General features: G+C 55.1%; 1 protein-coding gene across 1 annotated transcript in view; it reads left to right on the plus strand.

Annotated features, from left to right (window-relative positions):
• Positions 1-4331: 4331 nt before the first annotated feature.
• Positions 4332-20971, plus strand: part of LOC145338585 (ubiquitin carboxyl-terminal hydrolase 11-like) — a gene marked incomplete at its 3' end in the record, with an annotated part of 33114 nt that continues 16474 nt past the window's right edge. The window contains exons 1-7 of the mRNA XM_080182937.1: positions 4332-4396; positions 7567-7676; positions 8658-8788; positions 13074-13188; positions 14457-14602; positions 15307-15368; positions 19828-19930. Of these exons, the coding sequence (XP_080039063.1) occupies positions 4332-4396; positions 7567-7676; positions 8658-8788; positions 13074-13188; positions 14457-14602; positions 15307-15368; positions 19828-19930 (732 nt within the window). The remainder of the gene's footprint in view (positions 4397-7566; positions 7677-8657; positions 8789-13073; positions 13189-14456; positions 14603-15306; positions 15369-19827; positions 19931-20971) is intronic.

The following is a 20971-nucleotide window of genomic DNA, read 5'->3' on the forward strand; positions in this document are numbered from 1 at the left end:
TGGGGGACTCTCTGTCTAACGTTTGCCTTTCAAACGCTGCGGGGTTGGGGCGAGATGGTGACTGACTGAGGTCAACGCAGAGCCCCCTTCCCCTGCCCGCAGGGTCAGCTGAGGCCGGAAGGATGAAATAAACACTGTCCAGGTCCGTCCAATGACCAGGAAACATGGAAAGAAACTGGGGTTTTCCAGTCTGAATGCCTTCCAGACCCCACAGATTCCCACCCGAGGCCTTTAAATGATCCCTCGAGTTTTCCAGCCCTGTCCCCACTGACTCCCGAGGCAGACAGCACTGGAAAGTCTAACTGGGATTTTCCAGTTCAGACAATCTCTCCATCAACGTCAACAAAACGAAGGAGATTGTCATCAACTTCAGGAAGAGTAAAGGAGAACATGTCCTTGTCTACATCAACGGGGACCAAGTAGAAAGGGTCGAGAGCTTCAAGTTTTTAGGTGTCCAGATCACCAACAACCTGTCCTGGTCCCCCCACACGGACACTATAATTAAGAAAGCCCACAAACGCCTCTACTTTCTTGGAAGGAAATTTGGCACGGCAGTTATGAATCTCAGCAACTTTTACAGATGCACCATAGAAAGCATTCTTGCTGGTTGTATCATAGCTTGGTTTGGCTCCTGCTCTGCCCAAGACTGCAAGAAACTACAAAGGGTTGTGAATGTATCCCAGTCCAACGCTCAAACCAGCACCCCCACTCCACCCCCCCCCGCCATCCATTGACTCTGTCTACACTTCCCTGGGGAAAGCAGCCAGCATAATCAAGGACCCCATGCACCCTGGATATTCTCTCTTCCACCTTCTTTCTTTGGGAAAAAGATACAAAAGTCTGAGATCATGTACCAACCAACTCAAGAACAGCTTCCTCCCTGCTGCTGTCAGACTTTCGAATGGACCTATCTTGCATTGAGTTGATCTTTCTCTACACCCTAGTTATGTCCGTAACAATACATTCTGCACTGTCTCCTCGAGGAACATTATGTTTTGTCTGTATGGCAAGCAAACAACAATGCTTTTCACATTGCTAATACATGCGACAATAATAGATTAAATCAGTCCTGTCTGCCTGAAAGTCAAGTTTCTCAGTCCCACCAGCACTGATTCCAGTGGGTCTTCAGTGTGTCACCAAAGGAGCCTGGTGCAGATCCCAAATGGTAATACAACGCTGCTAGTATGCTGAAGCTTACTACAGGGAAGGACAAGGGATTGAAGGTGGATAAACCTCCAGGTCCAGATGAATTGTGCCCTAGGCTGCTGTGGGGGGAAAGGGAGGAGATTGCAGGGGCTCTAGCCCAAGTTTTCAATTCCTCTCTGGCCATGGGAGAGGTGCCAGACGATGGGAGATCAGCTAATGTGGTTCTGCTATTTAAGAAGGGGTGTAGAGATAAACCAGGGAACTACAGCGCAGTGAGTCTCATGTCAGTGATGGGGAAATTATTGGAGAAATTTCTGAAGGAGAGAATCTATCTCCATTGGAAAGGCAAGGCTTGATCAGGGGTAGTCAGCATGGCTTCAGAGAGGGAGGGTCATGTCTAACAAATTAGATTTAATTTTTTTGAGGAGGTGACAAGGTGTGTAGGTGAGGGTAGTGCATCTGATGTAGTTTATATGGATTTCAGTAAAGCCTTTAACAGTGTCCCACATGGGAGACTTGTAAAGAAGGTAAATCCACATGGAATACCGGGTAGTTTGATAAAGTGGGTTCAAAATTGGCTCGGTTGTAGGAGACAGAGGGTGATGACAGAAGCTGCTTTTGTGACTGGAAGCCAGTGGTGAACCACAGGGATCCGTGCTGGGCCCCCTACTGGATCTTTTATATCAATGACATGGATGACTGTGTGAGTGGGAGGGTTAGTAAGTTTGTGGATGACACAAAGATTGGCCGTGCGGTTATCAGTGAGACGGGGAGTCTCGGGCTACTAGAAGATACAGACGGAATGGTCCAATGGGCAGATAAGTGGCAAATGGAATTTAACCCTGAAAAGTGTGAAGTGATGCACTTTGGAAGGAATAATTTGACAAGAATTCAACAAATGGAAGGACACTGGAAAATTCTGTAGGGAAAAAAGGACCTTGGCGTGTTTGTCCACAGATCTCTGAATGCAGGAGGATGGTGAAGAAAGCGTATGGGACACTTGCCTTTATCAATCGAGGCACAGATTACAGAAGCAGAGAGGTCATGTTGGAGCTGTATTGAACTTTGGTAAGGCCACAGCTGGAGCACTGTGTGCAGGTCTGGGTCACCACATTATAGGAAGGACATGATTCCACTGGAGAGGGTGCAGAGGAGATTCAGCAGGATGCTGACTGGGATGGAGCGTTTCAGTTATGAAGAGAGGTTGGAAAGGCTTAGATTGTTTCGGTTGGAACAGAGAAGACTGAGGGGTGATCTAATCGAGGTGTACAAGATTATGAGGGACATGGACAGAGTGGATAAGGAGCCTTATCCCCTTAGTTGAAGAGTCAGACACGAGGGGGACACAGGGTTCAAGGTGAGGGGCAGGAGGTTTGGGGGGTGATATGAGGAAAAGCTTTTTACCCAGAGGGTGGTGAGGGTCTGGAATGTGCTGCCTGGGAGGGTAGTGGAGGCGGGATGCCTCACATCCTTTAAAAAGGATCTGGATGAGCACTTGGCACATCATCACATTCAGGGCTATGGGCCAAGTGCTGACAACTGGGACTAGAACAAAGAAAATTACAGCACAGGAACAGGCCCTTCGGCCCTCCAAACCTGCACTGACCATGCTGCCCGACTGAACTAAAACCCCCTACCTTTCCAGGGACCATACCCCTCTGTTCCCATCCTATTCATGTATTTGTCCAGATGCCCCTTTAAAGTCACTGTCGTAACTGCTTCCACTAGCTCCCCCAGCAATGAGTTCCAGGCACCCAAAACCCTCTGTGTAAAGAACTTGCCTCATACATCTCCTTTCAGTCTTTCCCCTCACACTTAAACCTATGCTCCCCAGTAAATGACTCTTCTGCCCTGGGAAAAACTTTTATCAGATTGCCCCTCAACCTCCATCGCTCCAGTGAGAACAAACCAAGTTTCTCTAACCTCTCCTCATAGCTAATGCCCTCCATACTGGGCAACATCCTGGTAAATCTTCTCTATGGTAAAAAGTTTCACAACACCAAGTTAAAGTCCAACAGGTTTATTTGGTAGCAAAAGCCACTAGCTTTCAGAGTGCTGCCCCTTCGTCAGGTAAGTGGGAGTTCTGTTCACAAACAGGGCATATAAAGACTCAAACTCAATTTACAAAATAATGGTTGGAATGTGTGTCTTTAAAGGTGATCAAGTCTTAAAGGTACAGACAATGTGAGTGGAGAGAGTGGTAAGCACAGGTTAAAGAGATGTGTGTTATCTTCAGACAGGACAGTTAATAGGATTTTCCAAACCCAGGCAAGTTGTGAGGGGGTTACAGATAGTGTGACATGAACCCAAGGTCATGGTTGAGGCCGTCCTCATGTGTGTGGGACTTGGCTATCAGTCTCTGCTCAGTGACTGTGCACTGTCGTGTGTCATGAAGGTTGCCTTAGAGGACGCTTACCTGAAGATCAGAGGCAGAATGCCCGTGACTGCTGAAGTGTTCGCCAGCAGGAAGAGAACTCTCTTGTCTGGTGATTGTCGAGTGTTGTTCATTCATCCGTTGTCATAGCGTCTGCATGTTCTCCCCAGTGTACCATGCCTCGGGACATCCTTTCCTTCAGCGTCTCGGGTAGACAATGTTGGCCAAGAGAGGGGGATGAATGGGGGAGGGGGGATGAATAGGGAGGGGGGGGGTGTGGAGGAAGTGAATGGGGAGGGCATGAATGGGGCAGAAGGTGGATGGGGAGTGGGGATGAAGGGGGATTGGGGGTGAATGGGGAGAGATGGGGAGGGGGTTGAGTGGGGAGAGATGGGGAGTGGGGGTGAATGGGGAGGGGGTGAAGAGGGAGATATGGTGAATAGGGAGAGAGAGTAAATAGGGAGTGAGGGTGAATGGGGAGGGCGTGAATGGGGAGGGTATGAATGGGGTGAGGGGGTGAATGGAGAGGGTATGAATGGGGAGAGGGGGTGAATGGGGAGGGTATGAATGGGGTGAGGGGGTGAATGGGGAGTGCGGGTGAATGGAATGAAGGGGGAAATGCTATTCCTGCAGAGTGTATGTGCGGGAAGAAAGAGCCGGAACCTTTGAGCGGGTCTGCGGCCCGGCCGGGATCCAGCCGGAAGCTTGTGCGTGGTGGGTCCGACTTCCGGCTGCCCCTCAGTGTGCGGGGCGGTGGCGCCGGGGGAAGGATTTGCGGGTGGGGCCAGTTTCCGGTTTTGGTTCCGGGATAATGGCGGCGATAGCGGCGGCGCCGCGAGCGGAAAAGGAGCGGAAACTGGAGGAGGGAGAGAAATGGTGAGGGACCGAGATAGTGAGGGAGGGTCGGTGCTGAGGGACCGAGATAGTGAGGGAGGGTCGGTGCTGAGGGAGGGTCAGTGCTGAGGGACCGAGATAGTGAGGGAGGGTCGATGCTGAGGGAGGGTCAGTGCTGAGGGACTGAGATAGTGAGGGAGGGTCGGTGCTGAGGGACCGAGATAGGGAGGGTCGGTGCTGAGGGACCGAGATAGGGAGGGAGGGTCAGAGCTGAGGGACCGAGATAGTGAGGGAGGGTCAGTGGTGAGGGACCGAGATAGGGAGGGTCAGTGGTGAGAGATAGTGAGGCAGGGTCAGTGTTGTGGGGTGAAGCCGGGCCGTTGGTTATCTTGTCAGCATCTTGTGGGATCTTGCTGTGCTCTGGGATTGGTGCAGCTGACCCAGGATCGGCACAGAGCGCCACACTGTCGGCAGGACTGTCCGGCTGACCATCACCATCACACCGGCTCCCCGTCACACCACACGCTGTCGCACCGGCTCCTCTGTCGCACCCCGCAACGTCGCACCGGCTCCTCTGTCGCACCCCGCAACGTCGCACCGGCTCCTCTGTCACACCCCGCAACGTCACATCACACTAGCTCCTCTGTCACACCCTGCATCGTCACACATAGCACCGTCACACCCTGTCCCGTCACACCGGTCCCTCTGGCACACCCCGCACCGTCTGTGAGCGGCATGGTGACACAGTGGTTAGCACCACTACCTCACGGCGCCAGGGACCCAGGTTTGATTCCTGGCTTGGCTCACTGTCTGCACATTCTGCCCACGTCAGCATGGGTTTTCTCTGGGCGCTCTGGTTTCCTCCCACAGTCTGAAAGAGTGCTAGTTAGGGTGCGTTGGCCATGATAAATTCTCCCTCAGTTTAACCCAAACAGGTGTCAGAGTGTGGCGATTAGCGGATTTTCACAGTAACTTCATTGCAGTGTTAATGTAAGCCTACTTGTGACATTAATAAACTTAAACAACAGCTACGTGCACCCCTCTTCAATGTACACCCCTCTACAACATGTGCCCTACCCCTCTGTGAGTGTGTGCACGCAAGTCTCCTTGTTCGCATGCTGTCTCTGGCATGTAGATGTGCACACACCCCTCTGTGAAGTGAGCATGCACCTCTGCAAGTGTGTGCGTGCATGGTTGCATGCATGCGCACCTCTGCAACATATGTGCATTGGTGCCTGCATGTGCGTGTTCCTGTATAATGTGCGTGCGCGCGCTGTTCTGTGACATGTACACATCCCTCATCGCGGGCGGGATTTGCAGATCGACCTCAGTCCGTCTGGCTGTGTTTGCGTTGCACCTTCCTCAGCCTCTGGTGGGGGACAGGAGCCCGGGTGCCTGCCTTGGAGGCAGAGCGAGGGACGTGAAGCACTGTGACCAGAGGGGCTTCTTTCCTGGGAACCACTGCTGCGGCCCCTCGCTGCATGGGAGGTGCGATGGGAGGTTTTGAATAAGCAGTCGCTGGGCTGCTCCATTGGGAAGGTGGGACTGCTGAATGAGTTTCACTTTCGACTTGGGAGCGCGTGACAATGTTGTCAAGCACTCGCGCTGTGCAGGAAAGTCCCCTCGACCACAGCCACTCCCAGCTTCTAAAATCTTCCTTTGGCTGGCGACTGGAGCTAATCAGCTAGAGGATGATTTAAAATGAGGGAAAGGCAGTGGATGTTGTACACACGGACTTGAGTAAAGCCTTTAACAAGGTGTCTCGTGATACTAAAGGTGAAGTCACACAGGGTCAGAGGAGAGCTGGCAAGGTGGATACAGCTCTGGCTTGGCCGTAGAAAACAGAGGGTAGCAGGAGAGGGGTGATTTTCTGAATGAAAGGCTGTGACTAGCGATGTTCCAGAGAGATCAGTCCTGGCACGTTTGTTGTTCATGGAGCTGGTCTGATTAGTAAGTTTACTTGGTGGAGTTGCGGATAGCGAAGAGGATTGTCAGAGGATATAGCAAGATATAACTCATTGGAGACTCGAGTGGAGAAATGGCAGAGTTTAATCCAAGGGTAGAAAAGTCAAGGGGGCACAGGTTTAAGGTGTGAGGGGAAAAGTTTAGAGGAGGTGTGCGAGTGTTTTATACAGAGGGTGGTGGGTGTCTGGAACGCGCGGCCCAGGGAGGGGGTGGGAGCAGGTACAATAGCAGTATTTAAGGGGCGTTTGGCTGAATACATGAATAGGATGGGAATGGAAGGATACGGACTCTGTAAATGCATACGGTTTTAGTTTAGTCAGGGCAGCATAGTTGGCACAGGTTTGAAGGGCCGAAGGGCCTGTTACTGTGCTGCACTGCTGTTTGTTCTTGAGGATCTGGGACCCAGTGATGCCTGACTTTCTCTCACAAGACTAGCATTGGCCCCAGTTCACTTGCAATGTGTCTGATGGGGTGTAACAGGGCCAGGGAGGGGAAGGGTGGGGGATATCAGCCAGATCTCTGACAGACCAGGCACTGATCTGGAATGGGCACCCTCAGCCTCAGTGGGAGGTCACACACTGCTCTGTGTGTGTGTCTGGGAGGTTCAGGGACAACACTTCCTCCAGGCTGCCTGTCCACATCACACATGGAACCGTCCCAGTTTATACAGAGCTCAGCCTCCCCTCAATGGTCACAGCATCACAGTTGGAATGTGACTGTATCCCGTTCACACTGTCTGAGCACAGGCAGATCACACTGGAATCCCACTGCCTGACAACACCTCAACAGGACAACTAGTGAGGAGCAACATTCCTACACCGGGAAGACCCACATGCCAGGAAGAAATCTCAAATAGTAGAGAAGGCTTTTACTCTGTATCCAACCCTGTGTTGTACCTGTCCTGGGAGTGTTTGATGGGGACAGTGTAGAGGGAGCTTTACTCTGTATCTAACCCCATGCTGTACCTGTCCTGGGAGTGTTTGATGGGGGGACAGTGTAGAGGGAGCTTTACTCTGTATCTAACCCCATGCTGTACCTGTCCTGGGAGTGTTTGATGGGGGGACAGTGTAGAGGGAGCTTTACTCTGTATCTAACCCCGTGCTGTACCTGTCCTGGGAGTGTTTGATGGGGGACAGTGTAGAGGGAGCTTTACTCTGTATCTAACCCCCGTGCTGTACCTGTCCTGGGAGTGTTTGATGGGGGACAGTGTAGAGGGAGCTTTACTCTGTGTTGTATTCTGTGTGCAGGTATCTGATTGAGCAGCGGTGGTTTGAGCGCTGGAGGGAATATGTGGACAGTGGGGATCAGAACGCCTGCGCCAACCCTGGACCCATTGACAATTCCAAGCTCCTGGAAGGTACTGAGTCTCTGCGTCCCCCATTCCCCTTCACTCACTTGGAGGATGTTGCAAGTGCAATTTTTCGGGGATGACACATTGGGTTAGCCCTGCTGCCTTACAGCGCCAGGGACACCGGTTCGATCCCCGGCTCAGGTCACTGTCTGTGCAGGGTCCATACATTCTCCCCGTATCTGCGTGGGATTCCTCCGGGTGCTCCGGTTTCCTCCCACAGTCCGACAGACGTACTATTAGGGTGCATTGGCCATGCTAAATTCTCCCTCAGTGTACCCAAACAGGAGTGTGGCGACTAGGGGATTTGCGCAGTAACTTCATTGCAGTGTTAATGTAAGTCTACTTGAGACACTAATAACTAAACATTTTAATTCTTTTTTTCCCTCTGGCTGAGCCGTGGCTCTGATACAATCAGACTGTAGCTGGGAGAGGGGGGGCCGTGACCATGTTTGCGTCAGCTCCCCTTTTGCCGCATCTCCGGGAAGCTGCTGCTTGTTCTCCCGTATGGAGAGTAGAACACTCCCAACGTGGTGAAGGGTGGGGGGGGGGTGGGGGGGGTGGTGGTGGTTGGGGTGGGGGGGGGGGGGTGGGGGGGGTCGGTGGGCTGGGGGGCGGGGGGGGGGGGCATGTTTCGGACCTGGGGAACGGAGTGAGAGAGGGGGGAAATCTGTGAGATCTTGCTGTGCCTAAGAGAAACAGCCTTTCCATCTCCGCTCGGTGCGGGGGTGGGGAGGATGTCCCTGAAGTGGTGTGGGGAGTCCCGAAGGGGAGGTAAGGTTGGACATGGGGGGGGACGGTAAACCAAGGTGGGTGACCCCCCCACTCCCCCCCAGCGTGGCACTCTCCTGAGCGGAGGTTGCGGTGCCAAGCACAGGGGAGTAGTGTTTTGTCTGGGTTGGTGGCGGGGGTGCACTGAGGTCAATTCGAGTTGCGACGCGCCAATACTGTCCTTCCTCTGACACTCCTGTCCGATTCCCTCCAATGCAGGTACAGAGTCCCCACGACTTAAAGAGAATCTGATTGAGAATGAGGATTACACCCTCCTGCACGCAGACACGTGGCAGGAGCTGGTCAGCTGGTATGGCCAAGCACCCGGTCAGCAACCAATCGAACGCAAGGTGAGTGCGGGCAGCCTCTCCTGGAGCAGTGGGCAAAATTCAAATATTCAAATGCCAGTCGGTTTAAATGAGGCAGTTTGCTACCAGGAACCTATTAGATTTGAAATTGGTGTTTTGGCAACCTGAGAACCAATCATATTGAGGGAGATATTGATATGTCATCAGGGATATAAGAGACGGGGGTGGGGGGAGTGAGAGAGACGGAAAGAGCACCTACCACCGCTCACAGCTCTGGAGACAGAGACTTGCTGGTTGCCTTAGCTGCACTTACGTCTTAAAAGAAAGCACCATCTAAAAAGAAAAGGTACAGAAGGGAGACAGAGGTTTCAGACAAAAGAAAAGAGCAGAGAAGACCAGAAGATTCCAGAAGATAAAACCTGGTTGTAATTTAGAGTGTGATGAAAAATTCTATACTTTCTGTTAAGGAATGGGAAGTGCATTTATCTAAACGGCATTCCATTGGAATGGTGTTTTATTGAGTTTGTTAACAGTTTAGCTAACCTGTTCACTGCTAGTTAGATAAATAAAGTCTGACTTGTTGATTTTACAGAGGGAATGTCAGGTAGTTATTCTGATTGAGCCACTAGAAGTTGCTGATTAGCGGGTCGTACAATATCTTACACTCACTTTAACAGATTGTAGGGTGAGGGATTCCTCTTTGAGTGATTAGATGTTAACTCTCAGGGAGGAATCAACACAGTGGCTTTCTGCATCTGCACGCTCACCTTCACTTAGTTATTGACAAGTACACTCCGGTCTCGCTATACATTTCCACTTTCTAATTCTTTACCATTTAGGAAACACTCTGCACATCTGTTGCTTCTACCTGACATTTTTCTACATTATATTCCATCTTCCACGCTCTTGCCCACTCACTAATATGACACTGCCTTTCAGAAATAAATGTCCTGTTTCTTGTAAGGGGTACAAGTGGAATTCAACTGTGTTTTGCAGAGTGATGATTTGTCTCGTAAAACCTTTAAATTAGTAGCCTGGAGCACAGGATAAGTGTTCATTTAAACCGGAAGTATTTGTTTTGAGCTGAGCATTAATATATTTGTGTTTACTTGGGTCCCCCTAGAAGTTTCAGTACAGAGTTGTGATTAGGTTGATTGACAGGGACAGAATCAGATGGTTCATTGGAGGAGCTACGCTCGCAGGGAAAAACAGTTTCTCTTTCATTTTTAAAACAAGCATTTACTACCTGGTTCTGAAAGAAGCCAAATATGTCTCTCTCTCTCTCTCTCTAGAGGTTGCTTGAAAGCTCCAAAACTGCCTAGCAAGTATGCCTGTGTTATTATAATTAATTTTTAAAAGGGGGATTAAGTCTATAAGAAGAACTTTGCTTGAATTGGATCTCATTGGAATAGATGAGTAGTTAAGAATTGTATCTTGTCATGATTAAGTATTGTTGAATTGTTAAATGTTAAGCTGATTCATTTGTTATTGTTAAACTGTGAAAATTTGTTTTGGTAAAAGCTCCCTTGTGTGTCAGTAGAATCACACCTGGAGTGAAAAACCCTACCTCACACTCATGTCAAAATAGTAAATTGTCTGGCCTGACTACATAAAATACCTTTTGGTTTCTGATTTGATTTGATTATTATTGTCACACGTATCAACATACAGTGAAAAGTATTGTTTCTTGTGCACTATACAGACAAAGCAAACCATTCATAGAGAAGGAAAGGAGAGGGTGCAGAATGTCGTGTTACAGTCATAGCTAGGGTGTAGAGAAAGATCAAATTAATGCGAGGTAGGTCCATTCAAAAGTCTGACAGCAGCAGGGAAGAAGCTGTTCTTGAGTTGGTCGGTACGTGACCTCAGACTTTTGTATCTTTTTCCCAACGGAAGAAGGTGGAAGAGAGAATGTCCGGGGTGTATGGGGTCCTAAATTCTGCTGGCTGCTTTTCTGCGAGGCAGCGGGAAGGGTTGACTGAGTCAATGGCTGGGAGGCTGTTTTGAGTGATGGATTGGGCTTCATGTTTACTAAGCTTGTCCAAATCCTCTTGTCGCTTTTCAATACAAATGTTTCAGTTTGTGCACTCTGCTTGCATTTTAGCCCCTAAGCCCAGAAAAAGCACTACCTTTTAAAGGGACCAGGCGATGCTTTCAGTCTAGCGTTTTACAGTATTACACAAACCAATCTACAATCACACTACTCAACTCCACAATAATTGGTAAGGTTAATGGAATGTTAGACTTTATCGCTAGAGGATTTGAGTACAGGAGTAGCGAGGTCTGGCTTCATTTGTATCGGAGTTTGGTTAGACCACTCCTGGAGTATTGTACACAGCTTTATTCCCCTTACCTCAGTAAGGATAGTATTACCATGGAGGGAGCGCAGGAAAAGTTCACCAGACTTGTTCCAGGACAGTGGGACTATCTTACAAAGAGAGACTGGGGGAACTGGGACCTGTATTCACGAGTGTTTCCAAGAATGAGAGGTGATCTCATTGAAAGGGATAGACGGGGGATGTGGGGAAGATGTTTCCCTTGGCTGGGGTACAATTTCGGAATGAGGGGGACGACACTTTGGGTCGGGATTCGGAGAGATTTCTTTACGCAGAGGGTGGAGAATGTTTGGAAATCTCGATCCCAGAGAGAGCTCAGTCAGTGAGTGTGTATAAAACCGAGACTGACAGATCCCTGACTGAGAACATACAGGATAATGGGAATAGTCTGGGGTTAAAGGACATTGAAGTGTCCAATCATCTGTGATCACATTGAACACTGGAGCAGGCTTGATGGGCTGAATGGCCTCCTCGCATACCTATGTATGTAACCATCCCCGAACCCCTCGATTAGATTCCAGTCTGTAACTCACTCCCGGGTATCTGTTATTCTATATATAAACCACCCCGAACCCCTCGATTAGATTCCAGTCTGTAACTCACTCCCGGGTATCTGTTATTCTATATATAAACCATCCTGAACCCCTCGATTAGATTCCAGTCTGTAACTCACTCCCGGGTATCTGTTATTCTATATATAAACCCCCTCGAACCCCTCGATTAGATTTCAGTCTGTAACTCACTCCCGGGTATCTGTTATTCTATATATAAACCACCCCGAACCCCTCGATTAGATTCCAGTCTGTAACTCACTCCCGGGTATCTGTTATTCTATATATAAACCACCCCAAACCCCTCGATTAGATTCCAGTCTGTAACTCACTCCCGGGTATCTGTTATTCTATATATAAACCATCCCGAACCCCTCGATTAGATTCCAGTCTGTAACTCACTCCCGGGTATCTGTTATTCTGTATATAAACCACCCCGAACCCCTCGATTAGATTCCAGTCTGTAACTCACTCCCGGGTATCTGTTATTCTATATATAAACCACCCCAAACCCCTCGATTAGATTCCAGTCTGTAACTCACTCCCGGGTATCTGTTATTCTATATATAAACCATCCCGAACCCCTCGATTAGATTCCAGTCTGTAACTCACTCCCGGGTATCTGTTATTCTGTATATAAACCACCCCGAACCCCTCGATTAGATTCCAGTCTGTAACTCACTCCCGGGTATCTGTTATTCTATATATAAACCACCCCAAACCCCTCGATTAGATTCCAGTCTGTAACTCACTCCCGGGTATCTGTTATTCTATATATAAACCACCCCGAACCCCTCGATCAGATTCCAGTCTGTAACTCACTCCCGGGTATCTGTTATTCTATATATAAACCACCCCAAACCCCTCGATTAGATTCCAGTCTGTAACTCACTCCCGGGTATCTGTTATTCTATATATAAACCACCCCGAGCCCCTCGATTAGATTCCAGTCTGTAACTCACTCCCGGGTATCTGTTATTCTATATATAAACCCCCCCCGAACCCCTCGATTAGATTCCAGTCTGTAACTCACTCCCGGGTTTCTGTTACTCTATATATAAACCCCCTCGAACCCCTCGATTAGATTCCAGTCTGTAACTCACTCCCGGGTATCTGTTATTCTATATATAAACCACCCCGAACCCCTCGATTAGATTCCAGTCTGTAACTCACTCCCGGGTATCTGTTATTCTATATATAAACCACCCCAAACCCCTCGATTAGATTCCAGTCTGTAACTCACTCCCGGGTATCTGTTATTCTATATATAAACCATCCCGAACCCCTCGATTAGATTCCAGTCTGTAACTCACTCCCGGGTATCTGTTATTCTGTATATAAACTCCCCCCCGAACTCTGATTAGATTCTGATCTGTGACTCTCTCAGTGATGCTGCTGTACTGGGAGAATGCTGAATCTGTTGTCTCTCATTCTCGGCAGGTGATCAGACTATCCAGTCTAAAAGTGGAGGTGTACCTTGTTGAGCTGGTGTTATGTCAGTACAGCAACATGGAAGAAGTTGTTACTGTCGAGTTCAGCAGGGCTGATACTATCGGTAAACACTGCAGAATAATCTGTGCACAGTCACAGGCGCAAGAGGGTAGGCGGAAGCGCCTGATGTGGGAAAGGACAGCGTCTCTCAGAGCTGGATGTCCAAGGGATCACTCACCGGTCAGGGCCATGAAACAACACTTACCCTCAGTGCCAGCGACTCAGTGGGAGGGTCGGTGCCGAGGGAGCGCCGCACCGTGGGAGGGTCGGTGCCGAGGGAGCGCCGCACTGTGGGAGGGTCGGTGCCGAGGGAGCGCCGCACTGTGGGAGGGTCGGTGCCGAGGGAGCGCCGCACTGTGGGAGGGTCGGTGCCGAGGGAGCACCGCACTGTGGGAGGGTCGGTGCCGAGGGAGCGCCGCACTGTGGGAGGGTCGGTGCCGAGGGAGCGCCGCACTGTGGGAGGGTCGGTGCCGAGGGAGCGCCGCACTGTGGGAGGGTCGGTGCCGAGGGAGCGCCGCACTGTGGGAGGGTCAGTGCTGAGGGAGTGCTAAGATTGCCACTCTTTCTCTCTGTCTCCTGCTCTCTCTCTCTATTCCCTCTCCGCCTCACGCCTCTCTCTCTCTCTCCGCCTCGTGCCCCTCTCTCTCTCTCTCTCCGCCTCGTGCCCCTCTCTCTCCCCGCCTCATGCCTCTCTCTCTCCGCGTTGTGCCTCTCTTTCTCTCTCTCTGCCTCACGCCCTCTCTTCCTCTCTCTCTACCTCACGCCTCTCTCTCTTTCTCTGCCTCGTGCCCTCTCTCTCTCCCCCCTTGCACCACTCTCTCTCTGCCTTGCTGTCTCTCTCTCCCTCTCTCTCTCTTTCTCGCCCTCTCTCTCTCTTTCTCGCCCTCTCTCTCTTTCTCGCCCTCTCTCTCTTTCTCGCCCTCTCTCTCTCTTTCTCGCCCTCTCTCTCTCTTTCTCGCCCTCTCTCTCTCTTTCTCGCCCTCTCTCTCTCTTTCTCGCCCTCTCTCTCTCTTTCTCGCCCTCTCTCTCTCTTTCTCGCCCTCTCTCTCTCTTTCTCGCCCTCTCTCTCTCTTTCTCGCCCTCTCTCTCTCTTTCTCGCCCTCTCTCTCTCTTTCTCGCCCTCTCTCTCTCTTTCTCGCCCTCTCTCTCTCTTTCTCGCCCTCTCTCTCTCTTTCTCGCCCTCTCTCTCTCTTTCTCGCCCTCTCTCTCTCTTTCTCGCCCTCTCTCTCTCTTTCTCGCCCTCTCTCTCTCTTTCTCGCCCTCTCTCTCTCTTTCTCGCCCTCTCTCTCTTGCGCTCTCTCTCTCTGTCTATATACCACGATCCCTGGTCAGATAAGATTCACAAGGAGATGCGGCGACTGTTCAGGGTGCGGGCAGACGAGGAGACCCGACTGTGGATGAGGAATTCAGACAGTTCCTGCGAGAGGTTGAGGAATCCCCAGAGTAATGTCAACAGCTTGTGTCTCTGCTCCGGCCAGGTGAGAGCGACGGGGGGTGGGGGCGTTCGGAGTGTCTGAGAGTGGCTGCTGCCTGTGGGCGTCGGGGAGGGAGGGTGAGTTGCCCGTTGGGTGTGTGGGTGTCAGGGAGGGAGGGGGAGTTGTCCGCAGGGTGTGTGGATGTCGGGGAGGGAGGGGGAGTTGTCCGCAGGGTGTGCGGATGTCGGGGAGGGAGGGGGAGTTGTCCGCAGGGTGTGCGGATGTCGGGGAGGGAGGGGGAGTTGTCCGCAGGGTGTGCGGATGTCGGGGAGGGAGGGGGAGTTGTCCGCGGGGTGTGCGGATGTCGGGGAGGGAGGGGGAGTTGTCCGCGGGGTGTGCGGATGTCGGGGAGGGAGGGGGAGTTGTCCGCGGGGTGTGCGGATGTCGGGGAGGGAGGGGGAGTTGTCCGCGGGGTGTGCGGATGTCGGGGAGGGAGGGGGAGTTGTCCGCAGGGTGTGCGGATGTCGGGGAGGGAGGGGGAGTTGTCCGCGGGGTGTGCGGATGTCGGGGAGGGAGGGGGAGTTGTCCGCGGGGTGTGCGGATGTCGGGGAGGGAGGGGGGAGTTGTCCGCAGGGTGTGTGGGGTGTGAGCAGTGGATGGAGATTCTGAGCTGTGATCAGGTGGGGGGGGGCTGGTCAGCCCAGGCTGAGTGCAGCAGGGGCGGGTTAGTAACCCAGAGGGGTAAAGGCAGCTGGTTTGTGTTACAGACACTGATCATGGAGACACGTAATGAGGATGGAACATGGCCAACAGTCAGACCCCACGTCACGTGAGTGTTTCGGAGCATTACACACCTTACAGAGTGTGACCAACCCAGCCCCCCCCAGTCCGTCCCATCACCGTGTGGGGGAATCGCAGACCCCCCCCCGTCCCGTCACCGTGTGGGGGAATCGCAGACCCCCCCCGTCCCATCACCGTGTGGGGGAATCACAGACCCCCCCCCGTCCCGTCACCGTGTGGGGGGAATCACAGACCCCCCCCGTCCCGTCACCGTGTGGGGGGAATCACAGACCCCCCCCCGTCCCGTCACCGTGTGGGGGGAATCACAGACCCCCCCGTCCTGTCACTGTGTGGGGGGAATCACAGACCCCCCCGTCCTGTCACTGTGTGGGGGGAATCACAGACCCCCCCCCCCCCCCGTCCCGTCACCGTGTGGGGGAATCACAGACCCCCCCCCCCCGTCCCGTCACCGTGTGGGGGAATCACAGACCCCCCGTCCCGTCACCGTGTGGGGGAATCGCAGACCCCCCCCCCGTCCCGTCACCGTGTGGGGGGAATCACAGACCCCCCCCCCCCGTCACCGTGTGGGGGAATCACAGACCCCCCCGTCCTGTCACTGTGTGGGGGGAATCACAGACCCCCCCCCCGTCCCGTCCCGTCACCGTGTGGGGGAATCACAGACCCCCCCCCCGTCCCGTCACCGTGTGGGGGAATCACAGACCCCGTCCCGTCACCGTGTGGGGGAATCACAGACCCCCCGTTCCGTCACCGTGTGGGGGAATCACAGACCCCCCGTCCCGTTCCGTCACCGTGTGGGGGAATCACAGACCCCCCCCCCCGTCCCGTCACCGTGTGGGGGAATCACAGACCCCCCCCGTCCCGTCACCGTGTGGGGGAATCACAGACCCCCCCCCCGTCCCGTCACCGTGTGGGGGAATCACAGACCCCCCGTCCCGTCACCATGTGGGGGAATCACAGACCCCCCCCCGTCCCGTCACCGTGTGGGGGAATCACAGACCCCCCCCCCGTCCCGTCACCGTGTGGGGGGAATCACAGACCCCCCGTCCCGTCACCGTGTGGGGGAATCACAGACCCCCCGTCCCGTTCCGTCACCGTGTGGGGGAATCACAGACCCCCCGTCCCGTTCCGTCACCGTGTGGGGGAATCACAGACCCCCCGTCCCGTTCCGTCACCGTGTGGGGGAATCACAGACCCCCCCGTCCCGTCACCGTGTGGGGGAATCACAGACCCCCCGTCCCGTCACCGTGTGGGGGGGAATCACAGACCCCCCCCCGTCCCATCACCGTGTGGGGGAATCACAGACCCCCCGTCCCGTCACCGTGTGGGGGGAATCACAGACCCCCCGTCCCGTCACCGTGTGGGGGGGAATCACAGACCCCCCCGTCCCGTCACCGTGTGGGGGAATCACAGACCCCCCGTCCCGTTCCGTCACCGTGTGGGGGAATCACAGACCCCCCCCCCCGTCCCGTCACCGTGTGGGGGGAATCACAGACCCCCCGTCCCGTCACCGTGTGGGGGGAATCACAGACCCCCCCGTCCCGTCACCGTGTTGGGGAATCACAGACCCCCCGTCCCGTCACCGTGTGGGGGAATCACAGACCCCCCGTCCCGTTCCGTCACCGTGTGGGGGAATCACAGACCCCCCCCCGTCACCGTGTGGGGGAATCACAGACCCCCGTCCCGTCACCGTGTGGGGGAATCACAGACCCCCCCGTCCCGTCACCGTGTGGGGGAATCACAGACCCCCCCCCCGTCCCGTCACCGTGTGGGGGAATCACAGACCCCGTCCCGTCACCGTGTGGGGGAATCACAGACCCCCCGTCCCGTTCCGTCACCGTGTGGGGGAATCACAGACCCCCCCCCCCCGTCCCGTCACCGTGTGGGGGAATCACAGACCCCCCGTCCCGTTCCGTCACCGTGTGGGGGAATCACAGACCCCCCCGTCCCGTCACCGTGTGGGGGAATCACAGACCCCCCCGTCCCGTCACCGTGTGGGGGAATCACAGACCCCCCGTCCCGTCACCGTGTGGGGGAATCACAGACCCCCCCCCCGTCCCGTCACCGTGTGGGGGAATCACAGACCCCCCCCCCGTCCCGTCACCGTGTGGGGGAATCACAGACCCCCCCCCGTCCCGTCACCGTGTGGGGACTCACAGACCCCGTCCCGTCCCGTCACCGTGTGGGGGAATCACAGACCCCCCCCCGTCCCGTCACCGTGTGGGGGAATCACAGACCCCCCCCCGTCCCGTCACCGTGTGGGGGAATCACAGACCCCCCCGTCCCGTCACCGTGTGGGGGAATCACAGACCCCCCCCCGTCCCGTCACCGTGTGGGGGAATCACAGACCCCCCCCGTCCCGTCACCGTGTGGGGAATCACAGACCCCGTCCCGTCCCGTCACCGTGTGGGGAATCACAGACCCCGTCCCGTCACCGTGTGGGGAATCACAGACCCCCCCCCGTCCCGTCACCGTGTGGGGGAATCACAGACCCCCCCGTCCCGTCACCGTGTGGGGAATCACAGACCCCGTCCCGTCCCGTCACCGTGTGGGGAATCACAGACCCCGTCCCGTCACCGCGTGGGGGAATCACAGACCCCGTCCCGTCACCGTGTGGGGGAATCACAGACCCCGTCCCGTCACCGTGTGGGGGAATCACAGACCCCGTCCCGTCCCGTCACCGTGTGGGGAATCACAGACCCCGTCCCGTCACCGTGTGGGGGGAATCACAGACCCCCCCCCGTCCCGTCACCGTGTGGGGGAATCACAGACCCCGTCCCGTCCCGTCACCGTGTGGGGAATCACAGACCCCCCCCCGTCCCGTCACCGTGTGGGGGAATCACAGACCCCCCCCCGTCCCGTCACCGTGTGGGGGAATCACAGACCCCCCCCCGTCCCGTCACCGTGTGGGGGAATCACAGACCCCCGTCCCGTCACCGTGTGGGGGAATCACAGACCCCGTCCCGTCACCGTGTGGGGGAATCACAGACCCCCCCGTCCCGTCACCGTGTGTGGGGGAATCACAGACCCCCCGTCCCGTCACCGTGTGGGGGAATCGCAGACCCCCCCCCGTCCCATCACCGTGTGGGGGAATCACAGACCCCCCCCCCGTCCCGTCACCGTGTGGGGGAATCACAGACCCCCCGTCCCGTCACCGTGTGGGGGAATCGCAGACCCCCCCGTCCCATCACCGTGTGGGGGAATCGCAGACCCCCCCGTCCCATCACCGTGTGGGGGAATCACAGACCCCCCGTCCCGTCACCGTGTGGGGGAATCGCAGACCCCCCCGTCCCGTCACCGCGTGGGGGAATCACAGACCCCGTCCCGTCCCGTCACCGTGTGGGGGAATCACAGACCCCCCCGTCCCATCACCGTGTGGGGGAATCACAGACCCCCCGTCCCGTCACCGTGTGGGGGAATCGCAGACCCCCCCGTCCCATCACCGTGTGGGGGAATCGCAGACCCCCCGTCCCATCACCGCGTGGGGGAATCACAGACCCCTGGCCCGTCACCGCGTGGGGGAATCACAGACCCCCCCCCCCCGTCCCGTCACCGTGTGGGGGAATCACAGACCCCCCCCCCCCGTCCCGTCACCGCGTGGGGGAATCACAGACCCCGTCCCGTCACCGTGTGGGGGAATCACAGACCCCGTCCCGTCACCGCGTGGGGGAATCACAGACCCCGTCCCGTCACCGCGTGGGGGAATCACAGACCCCGTCCCGTCACCGCGTGGGGGAATCACAGACCCCGTCCCGTCACCGCGTGGGGGAATCACAGACCCCGTCCCGTCACCGCGTGGGGGAATCACAGACCCCGTCCCGTCACCGTGTGGGGGAATCACAGACCCCGTCCCGTCACCGTGTGGGGAATCACAGACCCCGTCCCGTCACCGCGTGGGGGAATCACAGACCCCCCCCCCGTCCCGTCACCGCGTGGGGGAATCACAGACCCCGTCCCGTCACCGCGTGGGGGAATCACAGACCCCGTCCCGTCACCGCGTGGGGGAATCACAGACCCCGTCCCGTCACCGTGTGGGGGAATCACAGACCCCGTCCCGTCACCGCGTGGGGGAATCACAGACCCCCCCCCCGTCCCGTCACCGTGTGGGGGGGAATCACAGACCCCCCCCCGTCCCGTCACTGTGTGGGAGAATCACAGACCCCGTCCCGTCACCGCGTGGGGGAATCACAGACCCCTGGCCCGTCACCGCGTGGGGGAATCACAGACCCCCCCCGTCCCGTCACCGTGTGGGGGGAATCACAGACCCCCCCCCGTCCCGTCACCGTGTGGGGGAATCACAGACCCCCCCCCCATCCTGTCACCGTGTGGGAGAATCACAGACCCCCCCCGTCCCGTCCCATCACCGTGTGGGGGGAATCGCAGACCCTCCGTTCTGTCACTGTGAGGTGGTTTGTGGGCGGTTTTCCGGGTGGAGTCGGTGAGGATTGTCGCTGTGGGGTGTCTCACTGACTCTGTGCTCTCTTTCCCAGGAGGAATTCACTGGATGAGCAGGGCTCCTCCTATCAGGGTCAGCCTGGTGTGTGCGGCTTGAGTAACCTCGGCAACACTTGCTTCATGAACTCTGCCCTACAGGTAAGAGCAGAAATTCGCAATGAGGACAGGATTTGTGTGAATTCATCAATCACCTTCCCTCCGTCATAAGGTCAGGAGTGGGGATGTTCGCTGATGATTACACAATGTTCAACACCATTCCCCACTCCTCAGATACTGAAACAGCCCGTGTCCAAACGCAGCGAGATCCGGACAATATCCAGGCTCGGGCTGACAAATGGCAGTGACATTCACCCCACACAGTGCCAGGTAATGACCATCTCCAACCAGAGAGAGTCTAACCACCGCCTCATAATATTCAATGGTGTTACCATCACTGAATCCCCCCCACTATCAACATCCTGGGGGTTACCATCACTGAATCCCCCCCCCCCACTATCAACATCCTGGGGGTTACCATCACTGAATCCCCCCCCCCACTATCAACATCCTGGGGGTTACCATCACTGAATCCCCCACTATCAACATCCTGGGGGTTACCATTGACCAGAAACTGAACTGGGACCCAGCCATATAAACACAGTGACTCCCAGAGCAGGTCAGGTCAGAGGCTGGGAATCCTGTGGAGAGTAACTCAGCTCCTGACTCCCCCCAAAGCCTGTCCACCATCTACAAGGACACAAGTCAGGAGTGTGATGGAAGACTCTCCACTTGCCTGGATGAGTGCGGCTCCCAACAACACTCGCGAAGCTCGACACCATCCAGGACAAAGCAGCTCTGCTCGATTGGCACTGCATCTACAAACACTCAATTCCTCCACCACTGACACACAGTGACAGCTTTGTGTACTATCTACAAGATGCACTGCAGCAACTCACCAAAGATCTGTAGGCAGCACCTTCCAAACCCACCACCACTTCCACCTAGAAGTTCAAGGGCAGCAGATACCTGGGGAACACCCCCATCTGCAAGTTCCCCTCCGAGTCACTCGCCATCCTGACTGGGAAATATATCGGCCGTTCCTTTGCAGTCAGTGGGTCAAAATCCTGGAATTCCCTCCCTAACGGCATTGAGGGTCAACCCACAGCACAGGGACTGCAGTGATTCAGGAAGGCAGCTCCC

This window comes from Carcharhinus amblyrhynchos, unplaced genomic scaffold (assembly GCF_965287045.1).
Source record: "Carcharhinus amblyrhynchos unplaced genomic scaffold, sCarAmb.v2.hapA chromosome_102, whole genome shotgun sequence".
In the NCBI taxonomy this organism is placed as follows: Eukaryota; Metazoa; Chordata; class Chondrichthyes; order Carcharhiniformes; family Carcharhinidae; genus Carcharhinus; species Carcharhinus amblyrhynchos.